General features: G+C 45.2%; 1 protein-coding gene across 1 annotated transcript; it reads left to right on the top strand.

Annotated features, from left to right (window-relative positions):
• The first annotated feature begins 2,941 nt into the window (after positions 1–2,941).
• Positions 2,942–16,337, top strand: LOC115357392 (uncharacterized). The gene is made up of 5 exons (XM_030048788.1): positions 2,942–4,561; positions 8,133–8,323; positions 9,714–9,858; positions 11,309–11,614; positions 16,179–16,337. Exons 1-5 carry the CDS (start codon positions 2,942–2,944, stop codon positions 16,335–16,337), a joined length of 2,421 nt encoding a protein of 806 aa, XP_029904648.1.
• The last annotated feature ends 18 nt before the right edge of the window (positions 16,338–16,355 follow it).

Raw genomic sequence — 16,355 nt, 5'->3', positions numbered from 1 at the left:
AGTACATAAACCTGTTTTATTAAATTTCTTACTGATTAAATTAGCAAGAAACTGACTCATTGACGGCTCCACCCTGTATTCAGGTGGACACAGGTGGCCTGACTCCACCTGATGACGGGGGCTGCTGTAGGAAATGTAGAGATGGATTCTGTGTGCAAAATATATATGGGAACCCTTTTCACAAATTCACTAGAAATTGTTAGAAAATAAAAAGAGAAATGTATCTGCAGTTACTTTAACATAATGTTCAAACCATTTTTAATGTGTCAGTGTATAAGTGAGACATCTAAACCATTTAATACTTAAATAAACTAAAGTATCTTGTCATGTCAGGGTCCACCGGGTAAGCTCACTTTAACTGGGGCCTGCAGCTCGATGGAAGTCCAGAAACATGAAAAAGTCTGAACACCCTCCTGTGTCACTATAAAGTAATTAATGTAGAGATTTCAAAGTGTTGGGGGTAGAATAATAACTTCCAGAAAATGAGTTGGAGAGATGAAAACAGCTCAAAATGAAGCTTCATCAGCCGGAGATCGGCTCGCCGGCCTCTGTCGCTGGGGTTTTAAACGCTGGACCGTTCAAAGTCTCATCAGGGCTAAGTTAAAGCTGAAGCCAGCACACCTCCAGATGCTCTCAGCCGGCCCGCTGCTTTTTCTCCCACAAATCTCCTCTGTCTTTATTGTTAATGAGAAAGAACAGAAGTAAGCTAGTTTTCAGCTCGCTGCTTCCCAAAGTGGTATCTGGGGACCGCCGAGGGGTCTTTGAGGTTCCTGCGTATCCCGCTTCCAAGATAAGGAAAAGTTTAATTTCACTTTTATTCCACTCACTGTACGGTAGCCCGATGTCAATTAATGAAGAATAAAAACTAAGCTGTACTACATTTAACAACAAAAATCCCCTCACATGAGCTTACTCATGACCAGTTCTTTAATTTTGTCATCTTAGCTATATGGGTAACATGATCAATGATATTTGTGAGAACAGATTGAAGATAAGCGATGATCTGGTGTTTTTAATCAGGGCCCTGAAACTTTACAACAACCAGGAGGAGGGAATAGGAGCGGCAAACTTTTTACTGTCCCTTCAAATACATTCATTTTTTGGTACTGCAGTCATGTTTTCAGTACTGCAGTACATTTCAGAGGGGAATCGTGTACTTTTTCCTGCACTACATTTATCTGACGGCTGGAGTTACTAGTTACTTTGCAGAAGAAGTTTTCCCATGCAAAAGTGAAAAATAGCCAACAGGATATGGAGCAGTCAGAGCTACAACATTAAAAAAAAAATTTAAAAATCAAAACTTTTATTTTGATGGAGCTGATCCACTGGGAATCCGTCCTAATAAATCCCTACATTTTCTGCAGTCCCCTTGTGTCTTCTATACTTTAAAGGAAAACACTGAATGCAGGACTTACTTTTACTCGAGTATTTTTCCTCGATGGTACCTTTTCTTCAGTAGAAGATTTGAGGACTTTTCCCTGCCAAGCAGCTGCAGTGGGCCTTATAATGCAGAACATTACAGTGCAGTGTATATGATATATGGTATATGAGGCTGCTGACTGTTGAATGTCGACCCACTACTTTAAACACACTTTCAACGTTTTTTCATCTTTTTCCAATAAATTTTCATTAATTATCGTGAACTCCTTCTCTTCTGAAGGTGCGTGTTTTAACTCAAACTCACTTCACAGTATTTCTTGTTTATGTGTTTTGTGAAGTACTTTGTAAACTGCTCTTAGATTCACATTATAAATATTATATGATGATGATTACCATTATCATGATCATTAGTAATCATAGCAGCAACAGAAATAGTATAATAAAGTAAGTTGGTGTAATCCAAACAGCAATGAGAGCAGTGCATGGGGGGCAGGCGGCATATCAAGGTCATGTTTGCCCAAGGGAGGAACCAGTGCTCTTAGCTAGGAGCAAGCATAGAGCATGATGGGATACTATATTAAGAAACTGCTAATATAATTGGATTGCACATCCAAGTGGGCTTTTTTAGACACAAAGGATCAATGCAGCTTTCCTCCAGCACAGGAGCTCAGATTAGGGAAGGGAGGGTCTGCATTTGTTCAAAGACGGGAATGTAATGAGTCCTGCTGTGTGTCAGTGTGTGTGAGCACTCACACACACACACACACACACACTGCTGTGCACCGCTGTGGGACTCCGTTTCAGGTCTGCTGTCCTTCCAAAAGCAGGATCTCATACGATCTCCTCTTAAAAGGGCCCTATCTGTCTGTAGCCTGACTTACATCAGTGTGAAGCAACTCACTGTGATGTAGTTTAACCTCATGAAGATAAAACAGAGTGTGTGTGAGATTTATCCTGCACCACATCTCAGCGAGTGAAAGGAGACAATTACATGAAGGCAAATAGCACCGATGTGGATTCATTACTTTTGTATTAATACTCTGCTCTGTCTGTCTTGGTGCCTTTAAAATACACAAAAATATTAGTTGGGATAAGGGATGTAGTCTGGAGGATTAAACATCCAGTTAACCCTCATTTTTGCAGAATAACCTTTACATTCATCCTCACAGCGTGATTTGGTGGCAGTCAGCCTGGTGTCAAACTCATGTAACTTATAAGATTAAGAGTCTTAAAATGAAAACTAAACATAAAGCTTGTGTGAAAATGGAGTTGGTTTGTGTCTCTATCAGTGTTTGCGTGCTTGTGATGACAGGCTCGGGTCACAGCTGAGCAGTCTTCATGCGGTGCACGGTGTGCGGCTGCTGGTCCGATATGCAGTCCAATACTGCAGCCTTTTTGGGAGGGGGGACGCGCTTCCAAATTTCCCCTCCCGCATCGCTCGCTCCCTGCACCTTAAAAAGCGCGTGCACGGCTGAAGGTCACTTAAACACAAAAGGCTTTCAGCGCTGCGGTCCAATATAGCGCATGCGCGCTGCCGGAGGACTGCTTCACAGACCGCAATATGGCGAGAATGCCTGGCAGCAGAGACACGGAGCAGAAGCAGATGAGCTGCCCGGAGAGGAGCAGGGATGATGAGGAGGAGGAGGAAGAGGAGATCCAGGAGGTCCAGATCACCGGAGAGGAGGAGGATGAAGAGGAGGAGTACGATGAAGATGCTGTGGAGCTGGAGTGGGAGTCAGGGAGCACGGTGCTGGACTCCAGCGGTTCCGCCGCGGAGACAGCAGCGGTCGTTATGCGGAGTAGGGACCGGGCAGAGGAGGAGGGGGAGGCGGACCCCTTCAGCAGCAGCATCCCCTCCGGGCTGGAGTCTGACCTGGACGGAGAGCTTCAGCGAGCTGACCGGTCCAGGCTGAGCGAGAACACCCGCCTGGCCACCCGGTACGCGGTGCGGATCTTCAGGGAGTACCTGAGTGAGAAAGCCCAGTGTCCCGACTTTGAAACTCTGGACAAGGAGGCGCTCTGCGTGGTGCTGCGCTCCTTTTACGCGGAGGCGCGCTCCAAAAGTGGCCAGCTGTACAGCAAGTCGTCCCTCATCAGCATCCGGAGCTCACTGAACCGGTACCTGAACGAGCCGCCGTACTGCCGCACCTTAGACCTCACCAAGGACCCGGAGCTGCGCAGCGCCAACCTGACCCTGGCTGCGGTCATCCGGAGACTGGAGGAGCAGGGCGCCGGTCCCGTGGTGCAGAAGCAGGCGATCACCCGCTCGGACCTGCGGAAACTGTACGGCTCCTCGGTCTTCAACACCGACACGCCGTTCGGGCTGCTCAACAAAGTCTGGTTCGAGACGTGCATGTATTTCTGCACCAGGGGCCGGGAGAACCAGCGGGAGTTGGAGGAGGACTCCTTCGGCCTGGCCGTGGACGAGGACGGGAGAAAGTTCGTGTATTTCAAAGCTCTGGGACCCTACCACAAGTCCCGCTCCGCGTCCTGGACCAAGAAACGGCCGGACGCGGACGAGGACACTTTGCCGCGGATGTACGAGACGGGCACGGAGTTGTGTCCGTACGCGAGCTTCGTCCGGTACGTGTCCAAGCGGAACCCGCTGTGCCGGGCGTTCTTCCAGCGGCCCCGGGACCACTGCTGCGCGAGCGACGTGACGTGGTACGAGAACAAAGCCATCGGTAAGAACCTGTTGGGCACGAGGATGCAGATGTTGTCGCGCGCCGCCAAGCTCTCCAAGACCTACACCAACCACTGCATCGGCGCCGTCTCCATAGCAACGCTCAACAGCATCGTGGGCACCGGGAGCTCCAAGCCGGCGACGACGCTTTACGTTGCCGGGGAAACGGTCAACGGTCACGCGCAGTCCCACCTCCAGCTCGTGATCCCATACCTCCACAGGGTCACGGACTCGGTGGATCTGAAACCGCAGCGGATAACAACAACAATAACAACAACAGCGGCGGCAGCAACAACAACAACATCATCAACAGCGGGTACAGGGAGGAGAGCCGGTGACGAGGACCCCGGAGCTCCGTTTCCCAAGAAGCTGTGCGTGCGCCCCGGGACGCGTGCGGAGTCCCCCGTGGAGCGCAGCGACCCCGCGGCAGGTGTACCCGGCGAGTCCCACTGTCACGCGCAGCCCGCCGCCCGGTCCCCGGTCACGGTCCCCGCACAGGTAACACACTACAGCCTAAAGCCACCCAATACACACCACATACTCAGTAAACACCGCGGGGCACGTCATTGATATAATCTCTAAAATATGATCTCGTGCGTAAAATGCGCCACGGGCTATAAGGTTAAATGTGCCAAGTTCGTGCATTATTACACATCTTAACTCTGCATGAGTAAGAGACGCAGATTCATTTATGCATTCATTTTTATGCACAAGTATGGAGCTACAAAGAGATTCATGCGATAAAAAAAAAAAAAAAAAAAAAAAAAAGTATGGAGAAAGTGAGCCTCAACACGCCTAAACTCGCTTTACCTGCCTTTATATGCTGTCATAATTCTGTGTTTCTGATAAAAACTGATAGAGCGCCAGAGAGCTGCCCCCTCTGAAGTGGTGCTTCTTGGGGAAAAAGTAAATGATTTTGTTAATTTTAGTCACTGTTTAAGTTTACCCTCCTTCATGCGCAGGGTCAGGGAAACGCATCGCATTACATTTATCTGTAGCCTACAGCTCCACTTTGTAAAGCTGCTCCCGTATTTTTGCTGGTAATTATGCTGCCAGGTTAGTTTTAAATTCCACACACACAAATCACCAACTCGGTAATGCCGCTTTCTGCTGCTTTCTGCAATTTGTAAATGGATCGGGCTGCACAAACACTTTGAAATTGCTTGTCCTTTTCGATTTCAAAGCGACGTCTGGCGTTCTCCGTGATGGCTGGAGTTACTTTTTTATATTGTGTGGCCCAGCACGCTGCCGACCTTATGACTGAATTGTCATTTTCATTAATATTTCATGCTCTCAGGTTCCACAGGAAAAAGATAACTTGATCTCAGTGGCAGAAGCTGATTAAAACAAAGGGACCTTATCAGATCTGGCAGTCTAAGTGAAAAGTTTATGTGAGCCAGCAGAGTGGAAATCAATCTTTTAAATCTTTCAGTACACGCAGCTATTAGTGTAACATCTCTGAGTAATGATTAAAATGCAAAGTTCTGTATATAAACACACCGGGGAGTCAAATAGGAAGAGCAGGGCAAGCTGGTGTGAAATCTCTACGGGACTGTCTGTCTGTTGCCATGGGTAACCATACCTACTGATGAATTTACCCAACATGCACCACAGCCATGGCCGCAGGGTAAAGAGCACTTGTTGTGTTGTCGCCCCCTCCCCACACAGACACACACACACACACAGACATACACACAGAGACATACACACACAGGCATACACACAGCATCACAGCCACCAATGACACACACAAATCTGAGGATGTATGTATTTTTGCAGGTGCAGTGGATATGACACTTTGTGTGTCTCCCTCATGGTTGTGTGTAGGCTGATTCATGTTTTTGTGTGTGTTTGTGTCTGTCTTTGCGTGCTGATACACACACACACTCATATTTGTGCACATATCTGAGTGTGCATGCAGATATAGAGGATACAGTGTGATCCTTTTGCATGCATGTGTGTGTTGGTGCATGTTTGAGTGTTAGCATGCATGCTTGCGTCTGCCTCTGCGCGCACACACACACACACACACACACATACACAGGAGTGACTGCTGTGGCCTTCAGGGTAGATGCTCATGGATGCTGCAGCATTTCCAGCTCTGTAAATGCTTTATCAGCTGGATCTGCTCCGTCTCTGTTGAGTTTCTGTTGATCTCTCCGTGTTAAGTGATTTTAAACAGCCACGACTGTGTTCTGCACAGGGAAAGCACAGGCTAACCGAAGCTCCTCAGTGGATTTGGTACAAAAGACAGGCTTAAAGGGGACTAAGGGGAGATGCTATCCCTCTTGTTAGCAAAATGACCAAAATGCATCCCCCTTGTTAACCTGCCACCCCTCCCTCTCCATCTGCTGTAAGCCTAGAGAGTGCAGGGGCGGAGAGACTGTTTAGTTGAATATGTTAGTCTAGTCTGCCTCATTCATTGATCTCTTATCTGACTGTAGTTTGTGCAAGTTGGGATCTCTGGCCCCGACCACGGCTCTGAAACATCAGCAGCCTCACTGAGCTGTCCATGGTGCTGAAGTAACACACCTGTTTGTGATTACACCTTTTTCTCTCAGTCCTACCTTTCTGTCAGTTTTATAACATTCTCTGTATACTAACTATATAACTATGTGCTATAAATACTCAATTCTTTTCTATATTACAGCCTGTATACTCTACGTCACCTTCATGATCAAAGTCACGTTTAGGAACGTGTTGGCACAGAAGAGCAGGAGGATCACAGAAACACACTGCTGCCTGTAGTATTCCTATAATATCCCTGTAATTTTCCTATGATCATTCAGTAGCATCAGTGCTGCTGAAAATACACCCCACACCAAGCCACCGCTATGACAAAATGTTTTAGGGGAGACTTGACCACAGATATAGTTTTTACTAGAGATGTTTAGTGTAACCTGGGGGTGGAGCAGGTCACGTGACTGAGGAAATTAACCTGAGCTGACTGCAAGGTGCTCAGCTGCTAGTTACATAATTTGACCTAAAGTTCCTGCTGTCAAAAATATGTTGTGTTTTGAAAAATAAGCATTATTAAAATGCTTAATGTCCACATCCAGTAAAAACAGCAGTTGCATAAACTAATCTGGATTAAACAGAATTGAAGATCAAGAAGTGTCAGTTATGGTGAAAGTGTCTTGCAACAATGACCCTTGTGCATTTGTCTGTGTGTTGGTCTGTGGTTAGGTGGAGATTTTTTACCCCTATATAAGTCAATAACATGTCGCTGTACCCAGCCATTTTGCTGTTTTTCACTTCTTTTCTCTCTTTGGTGTCATATTTCGGTTTGGACTATAGCCTTCACCCCCTTGCTGGTCCAACTTCACTCAAAGCGTCTCTGAAACATCACATTTTGCAGATAAACGTCTCGAAATTTCAAATCGCTGGCGCAAGTGCCTCTGTCACTGCGAACAGCACTGCAACGACAGAAAAAGTTTATTCAGCGACAAAATAATCCAAGTAATCCAGCAAGACTCTTGCGAGTGAAAGGACCAACTTTGTTTACCAGTGGAGTTTTAGCTCTCAACGCCCTCTAGTGTTCAGAAATTGTTACTGCAGCTTTAAACTTAGACAAAACCATGAAAAAAATGAATGGAAGTAAATGGGAGATTTTTTTTTTTTAAGTGCTGGCAGGAAATTCCAGTTTTCCATTTTTAGGTTTTAAAAACTGAGGTAAACACACTGACAGCTGCTCACTTATTACCAAAAGGAAAGGTTTATGAAAGCTTTAATATTACAATACACTTTCTTTATTTTGTTACAAAATCGATTTCAAAACAGATTTACAAAGTGCTTCGCAAACAATTAAACAAAATTAAAAACAGTAATTGTAATGAAAAGCAAAATCTGACTGTTCTTATAACAGAAAATGCATTTTTAATTAAAATAATTAATTTGTTTGTTGTGAGTGTATGGTTTCTGAATGCATTGCTGCAGGACTGTTACTGCTGCTGTTGATGTTGCTGTGTTTGTCAGTGATGGCAGTGTTATTTCTACGCAGACCCAGCACTGATGAGTGCAGAGGAGGTCCAGGTGTGGTGGTGATGGGTGTGTTTGTTTCGTGTCCCAGGACAGCCGTGGCAGCAGCAGCAGTATGACGAGCCAGCCGCTGCTCTCTGTGTCTCCCGCCTCTCCTCTGGGCTCGGCCGGCATCCCGACTCCGGCCCAGCTCACCAAAACCAATGCACCCGTCCACATCGACGTCGGAGGACACATGTACACCAGCAGCCTGGCCACCCTCACCAAGTACCCCGAGTCCCGGTGAGCGAGAGAGACAGAGAGAGAGAGAACAAGCAACAACGGGGAGAAGGGCATTAAACAAAATAACAGAAACCACATGTGAATATTAAACACCTAATAGCAACAACAGCAATAACAGACCTGCCAGTCTTGGAGAGCTGGCTGCAGGAATAAATCAGGCCCACCGTGCATTCATTTTCATTTCATCCTCACACTCCAAACAGGCCAGACACACTCACTCCAGTGCTAATATTAGATATCTGAACACACACAAAGCAAGTACCTTACCTAACTTATAACTGAAATTGACGTTACGCTTTTGTCAGTCAATTCGGCTTTCCATCTTTTTTTAATCACTTAAGTTTAAGAGTAAAACAACAACAACAGGATTTTTTTTTTTTTGGTGTTGCCATAAATACCAGCTGGGTGAAGCTCACGTCTCACAGTGTCAGCTGATGCTGTGTCACAGAGGTGTTGAGGCGAAATACCAAAAAACAAAAGATATTTTCCTGGCTACTCCTAATGCAATCTATACAGCCAGACGGTTCCTGCGTAATTTGGTGGGGTTTCCAGCCTGTCTGCCTTCACTCCGATAAAGTGGAGCTGGATGGATATTCCTTTGTGGAGTTCAAACCAATTTTTTTTGTTGATTTTCTGCCAAAATACACCCACAGTCTGTATCAATCTGCACTCAGTGAGCGGTGTTCCTTGGCAGAAAACAGTTCCCAACAAAACGTTTAACCCCATGTAAATTTTTGATGGTTTGAGTCCCTTTATATTTGTGTGAAGAGAGAAGCTGGAAACCTCACCGAATCACACAGAATCTATCCGGACTTTTGAGTGAACTGTTCCTTTAAGTAAGCCCATCCCTGTTGGTGAGCCTCTACATTCTCTGCTGTTCGGCTAATGCAGCTTGTCTGTATTTGTCCTGTGTTCTCATGACTGACTATTCCTCTTGACCCATGAAGTCATTTTTCATTTTTAGTTCCCGATGCTTCCGCAATTAAAGCCCTCACTGCTTGGCCTCTCTGGAACTATATCAGTGTCCTCGTGTTGCTTTGAGCATTCACACACACAAGTGGTGATTGTCAAACCTTTTAAAAGTGACCCGCACCGCTAAGTGGCACTGAGCTCAGTTTGGCCGGACTGCGGAGCTGCCGGTGCAATTATGATTTAGGCTCTGCAAAGATAAAGCCCTTTTTTTTCATGCATTGTCTCTGTTATATTGTCCAACTCTCACCAAAGCCCCTTTACTTTTTTCATCCAACAGCAATGGAAGATAACTTCAGAATTTTACCAGAAAATGTCTATTCCTAAGTGTGGAAATTGTCAGGTCAAAGTGAGCGGCAGACATGACAGCCTTGATAACGTCTGGCTGGTTTTTGGTGTTTGTCTCTGTTTCCTCGGTCAGGATTGGTCGGCTGTTTGATGGAACCGAGCCCATCGTGTTGGACAGTCTAAAGCAGCACTACTTCATCGATCGGGACGGTCCCATGTTCCGCTACATACTAAACTTCCTCCGGACCTCCAAACTCCTCATCCCAGACGACTTCAAAGTGAGTGTCTGTCTAGAGCTTTGATCAGGTACTTTCACCGTGTGTCACTGCGGGGGGGTCTGAAAAAAAAAATGGAATCATAGTGAAGCCACCAGTTTAAACAAGTCACGCAATTCTGAATCCCGGCGTCAAAATCCATCATTACCCCCGAGTTTCCTCCAAAACAGGCCACCAGAGGCTCAGGAATCACAAAGAGTCTAGTCCACAGTCTTTTGCTGATGTTCATGTTGATGGCGGGATTCAAACCCGGGAGCCTTGGACCAGTTAACCTGGAAGCTCTCGGTGTATTTTCAGAAATCCTGTTTGATGGCATCTCATACTTTACGTTTGAATCGCCCATCGTGAACAGCCAAATCCTACAGTTTACCCACTCACACTGGAGGGTCTGATCAACACAACATGGCCTACCTGCTCACATAGAAAAGACAAATAGAGTTCTAGCCTTTGCCAAATTCAAATAAAGCCATTCAAACCTAGACTTACAAACTAGAAATAGTCCAGTCATTTTATGAAAAAAACCAAGGACAAATTGCAAGAGAAGCAAACTCAACTGATTTTGTATCCTCAGTTTGTCCTGAGTGAGGGAAAAAAGTTCCAAGGAATCCCATTGGTGGAAAGGTTTGAAAATCACCTCTATATGACCATATAATACCAAAAAACACTGTTTTTTGGTATTAACTGTTGAATCTATTCTTCTTTGCCCTATGACCAGCCTTTCTGCAAAGTTTCATGCAAATCCATTCATAACTTTTAGAGATATCCTGGTTACAAATACATAAACAGACAAATGAACTGGGGCCAAAATATATGGCCAAAGAGAAAAAAGTTGAATGGTGGTGTTCCTGTTATCATTATGATTCAATGCTTTTCTGACCCCCTACCTCCCCAACACACACACACACACACACACACACACACACACACACACACACACACACACACACACGTACAAACACACCCCTCCCCTCTCCACTGCTCATTACATTATTGGCAACTCCCTGTCCTTTGGGTTAACTATGCTAACTAAAGCTGTGTGTGTATGCATTTGTATGTATATCTGCGTGTGTGTGTGTGTGTTTGTGTGTGTGATTTACTAATGTGTTTGAGCTTGCTTGTGCATGTGTTTCTATGCATGTGCACTCGTGTATATGTGCATTTGTGCATCTTTTTATATGTGTGTGGATGTGTGTGCATCTGTGTGGGAGTTTGTGAGAACTTGTGTGTGCATTGTGTATACATCTATCTATGAGATTGTATGTGTGTATGTGTGTGTGTGTGTGTGTGCGTGTGTGCACATGTACCTATGTGTGTCTCTACATGTATGTGTGTATATGTGCAAGTGTCTGTGCCCGTATACATCCGTGTGTGAGCTCATGTGTTTGGGTGGTGCATGTGTGTGAGTTTTTATGCGTGTGTGTGTGTGTGTGTGTGTGTGTGTGTGTGTGTGTAGGAGTACTCCCTGCTGTACGAGGAGGCCCGGTTCTTCCAGCTGGCTCCGCTGCAGGCTGAGCTGGAGCGCTGGAGGACTGAGCAGGAAGCCGGCAGTGTGTGTCGGGAGTGCGAGTGTGTCGTGGTCCGCGTGGCTCCGGAGCTCGGCGAGAGGATCGCCGTGAGCGCCGACCGGACCGTGATCGAGGAGGTTTTCCCCGAGGTCGCCGACGTCATGTGCAACTCCCTGGACGCCAGCTGGAACCACGACTCGACGCACGTCATCCGCTTCCCGCTCAACGGATACTGCCACCTCAACTCCGTCCAGGTAGAGAGCAACTACCCACAAACAAAACTCACCGCCAGGTTTAAATTTTTGCAGCACTGCGACACCCGTTTGATCATTTGCATGTTCTGTAAGCAAATTATTAACATTCAAAATATACACTACTCACAAAAAGTTAGGGATATTTGGCTTTTGGGTGAAATTTATGGAAAATGTAAAATGTTCAAGCTACAGTGATATTATATCATGAAAGTAGGCCATTTAAGTAGAAGCATACACTGGTGATTTCCTCATCTCAAACAATTTCTTGAAACAAAAGCCAACAACAGTGGTGGATATACCACAACAAAAAATGTCAGTGTCAATAACTTGTCATGTGCCCTTGAGCATCAATTACAGCTTGACAACGACGTCTCATGCTGTTCACAAGTCGACTTATTGTCTGCTGAGGCATGGCATCCCACTCTTCTTGAAGGGCGGCCCTCAGGACATTGAGGTTCTGGGGTACAGAGCTCCGAGCCTCTACACGGCGACTCAGCTGATCCCATAGGTTTTCTATGGGATTCAGGTCTGAGAAAGTGCAGGCCACTCCATCTGAGGTACCCCAGTCTCCAGCAGCCGTTCCCTAATGATGAGCTGGAGCATCAAACACCTGATGTGAATTTTGCCGTTAAGCTCCTTGTTAGAGAACAGCAACTTGTGCAAAAAGTACTGAAACATTGAACAGTTGGACATGTGCATTCAAAAGTTTACAGAAGGTCACATTAAGTTCACCTGTAAAGGTTAGAATGCATTTTAGGTTCATCCTGAAATTTCATCCGAAAGCCGAATATCCCTAACTTTTTGTGAGTAGTGTATATTTAGACATTATTATCAAAATTAGCCAGCGGAAACACTGAGAACAAGTACTGTGTACAATATTTTCTATGGAATGGCACACTGCCGTGCTTTGACACGCTCACATCCACTTGCGACGCACCTTGCATCTTTTTGCATGTTCAGAATTAGATAACCCCTCTTGTTTTGCAGAGGTAGCATCCGGCTGCATTGAAAAAAATGCATGAAGAACCACAGGAGATGCTTGATGTGCACTCCTCCTTGCATGAAAGCATTGTGTATACGCAGCCTAATGTCACCTTTAGCTGCACTGTTCTGTTTCAAGAGCAATCAGAGCAGTATCAGTGACTTTCTCTTGTCTAGTTTTATTTTTTCCCCTTTGTTACCAAACTAATGTCATTTATAGAACTTGTAAAACTTTGAATCTTTCTCAGCATGACATGTTTTACATAATACCTAACTGCTGAAGCATGATTCCATACCAGAAGAGTGTGAGGATAGATGAGCAGTGATGGTGACTTGGCCAAAGAGAATGAATGGGAAGCCCTGAGACTCACTGCAAGGATGCATCACGTCCGAGCAGCACTACAGGCTGCACAGAACAGATTTATTAATCAGCTGGGAAAATGAAAATGACCAGCTGTGGGTCTAAATTGACTGCGCGCTGGCACAGCATCTCCACTCTTGTTTCTGAAAGGAAATTGCGCTGTCCAAGATATCTGGTGAAGAGTTTTCTCCGCTAGATCACAAGAATCAGCTTGACTTCCGTGCACAGAAATCAAAACTGATGCTCACTGCACACAGCTGTCATATTAAATATCTGCAGATGAGTTGAAACCCAGATGACTCTTTCTGGATAGGGCTAGTGTGTTGAAAACATGTCAGTCAGACTAGGATTAATTTCAGGGGCAAGGGGGGAAATCTCAGACACGGTCACTTGGGATTGGATTAAATTTAATGTTTAATGTAAACAGTCTGGGGAATAATTAAATTTACTCCGCCTATAGCGACATTAGCGCAATCTGAACTGGGCTTTAGTTACTTTTGGGTTACTTGGCCAACAAAGCAAAAGAAATATGCAGCTGAGCAACCACACTATTGGTCAAATCACAAACTGTAATTTGAATAGTGGTATCGTCTGCAAACATTTTCAACCATTACTTGTGTATCTTTAAAATTATGCCTCAGTTATCGCAATATAACCTTGCAAACCCCCTCAACTTTTAACATTACATTTATGTTGATGTATTGGCCTGCACCACTAATTAAAACCACATAAATTTAGCATCAAAATGTCATTAAAATTTTGGAACTGGGACCCGAATGCCCTTCTGATATCAATTTGAACTTATTTTAATATGAATCTCTACTGTGTCATAATATCATTTTGTGAAACTTATGTGCTAAACTTGACCACTCCTGCAAATGGTAGACAGTTTTCTTCCCCTTGAAGCATGTTTTTTTTTTAAAAAAAGCAAGAGTTAAGATTTAATAAAAGTGTTGATGTAAAAAAAAATAAATAAATAAAAACCCTTTGAAAACCGCAATCAATAACCAATCAATATTTTTCCTCTGGAAATGAAGAGGCTTCATGGCGGAGGCCTTTCATTATTTATCACCGTCTGTCTCTTTGTCTTATGTCTCATGTTCTGTCTGTCTCTGTCTCGAGGGAAGTCTCAGCAGACAGAGAGAGATGTAGGATAGAAGAACAGAAGAGTCCTCAGGGCAAATACTGATAATGTCACCGTGTTCACGTCAGAGAGAGAGAGAGAGAGAGAGAGAGAGGGAGAGACAGAGAGAGGCAGAGGGAGAGACAGAGAGACAGACAGAGTGAGGCAGAGAGAGAGAGAGACAGAGAGGGAGGGAGAGAGAGAGAGAGACAGAGAGAGAGGGAGACAGAGAGGGAGGGAGAGAGAGACAGAGAGACAGACAGACAGAGAGACAGAGGGAGAGAGGGAGGGAGAGAGAGACACAGAGAGACAGACAGAGAGACAGACAGAGAGAGGCAGAGGGAGAGAGAGAGAGAGACAGACAGAGAGGGAGGGAGAGAGACAGAGAGGGAGGGAGAGAGAGAGAGGGAGGGAGAGAGAGACAGAGAGGGAGGGAGAGGGAGAGAGAGAGAGGGAGACAGAGAGAGGGAGAAAGACAGAGAGAGACAGACAGATAGAGAGACACAGAGGAGAGAGAGAGAGAAAAAGAGACAGAGAGAGCGAGGGAGAAAGAGAGAGAGACAGAGAGGGAGAGAGAGACAGAGGGAGAGGGAGACAGAGGGACAGAGAGAGACAGAGGGAGAGAGAGACAGAGATAGAGAGAGAGACAGAGGGAGAGGGAGACAGAGAGAGAGAGAGAGACAGAGGGAGAGAGAGATGGCTGCTGGTGGAGTGTGTGTTTCAGGGCACAGAGGCTGCGTCTCAGATATATTTTGCCTTCAGAGGGACATGAGCGAATCTCGGCCCTGCGGCCTCTGGCTCGACTATTGTTAGTAACACATGTCCACACACACACGCACACACACACACACAGCCACTGCAGACTGGGCCGATTACATGTCATTTTGCTTTTCCCCGTTCTTCATCCAGCAGCAGGAGTTGACGGAGCTCCCTGCTGCTTTCCATCAGCTCTCTGCTCAGGATTCCCACAGATCACAGCATCTCTGAGGAGTGGGATTCCAGATCCTGAGATCAGTAAATGCATTTTCTGTAATAAATGAAGGAATGTGAATTTTCATCATTTTTGGTGACGAACGACTGACTAAGATGACAGAAAACTGTGAGGAAATAAATAAGGTAGCCTATTCTGCAGGCCCCCTCCCTCCTGCACCGAGAACAAACCAGTCTGACAGACACGCTTTGATTTATCATTGGCCACGCTGGCTGCTGATTGGCTGGCGGAGCTGGCAGCCCCACCCTCCCTCCTCACATTCATAATGCATGCTGCGCCACAGGGCTGCTAAATGCTTCAGCAGCCCGCTTAAATTTAGCAAAGTGAAGACTCTGAATGACTGGATGGTTTCTGATGAGGCCGTTTCTGATTGGTTTGTTTTTTTGTTTTTTTTCTGCTGACATCATTTCCCACAGAGAGCTTTGTTAAACAGCAAGGAGGATTGAATAAATTACACAGTAGATTACATTCATGTTTTATATATTTTTGTGTGATTTCAATTATTGCAGCTTTTTTATGAATTCCTGGGACAAGTCATGCACTGCAAAAAGTCAAATCTTACCAAGATTATTTGTCTTATTTCAAGTCAAAATGTCTTATATCTAGTCAAAATATCTCATTACACTTAAAATAAGACATGATCAGCTCAGAAATAACTTGACTTTAGACAATTTTCACCTGTTTCAAGTGAAAATTTACTTGAAACAAGTTAAAATTTGCTAGAAACAAGAAACATATTCTGCCAATGGAACAAGCAAATTTTTACTTGTTCACTTGTGTCACAAGTAAAAATTTGCTTGTTCCATTGGCAGAATATGTTTCTTGTTTCAAGTAAATTTTCACTTGAAACAAGTGAAAATTGTCTAAAAACAAGTTATTTCTGAGCTGATCATGTCTTATTTTAAGTGTAATGAGATATTTTGACTAGAAATAAGACATTTTTACTTGTACTTTTACTAGTACAAATACTCTTGGTAAGATTTTGACTTTTTGCAGTGTGGGATTTCCATCAGAGCAAAAGGAGGTGGCGGTAGTTTCATTCTCTTGTTGTTTTGTCTTTGTACGTGTGTGTGTGTGTGTGTGTGTGTGTGTGTGTGTGCGTTTGCAGGTGCTGGAGCGGCTACAACAGAGAGGGTTTCGCATCACAGGCTCGTGCGGCGGCGGCGTCGACTCCTCCCAGTTCAGCGAGTATATTCTGCGACGGGAGGGGAGAGGCGGCCGACGCCCCCCCACCCTCATACGAATCAAACAGGAACTGCTGGACTAAGCTCCGCCCCACAAACCA

Source organism: Myripristis murdjan, chromosome 4, assembly GCF_902150065.1.
Source record: "Myripristis murdjan chromosome 4, fMyrMur1.1, whole genome shotgun sequence".
NCBI lineage: Eukaryota > Metazoa > Chordata > Actinopteri > Holocentriformes > Holocentridae > Myripristis > Myripristis murdjan.
Note: the sequence above shows the minus strand (reverse complement) of the source record. Positions and strands in the feature narration are given on the sequence as shown.

What these genes read in the sequence shown, in the direction of transcription:
- LOC115357392 (XM_030048788.1), top strand. Translation starts at nt 2,942, where the DNA reads ATGGCGAGAATGCCTGGCAGCAGAGACACGGAGCAGAAGCAGATGAGC. An exon ending in CGGTCACGGTCCCCGCACAG is followed by an intron (nt 4,562 to 8,132) that starts GTAACACACTAC and finishes TTCGTGTCCCAG; the next exon opens with GACAGCCGTGGCAGCAGCAG. An exon ending in TCATCCCAGACGACTTCAAA is followed by an intron (nt 9,859 to 11,308) that starts GTGAGTGTCTGT and finishes GTGTGTGTGTAG; the next exon opens with GAGTACTCCCTGCTGTACGA.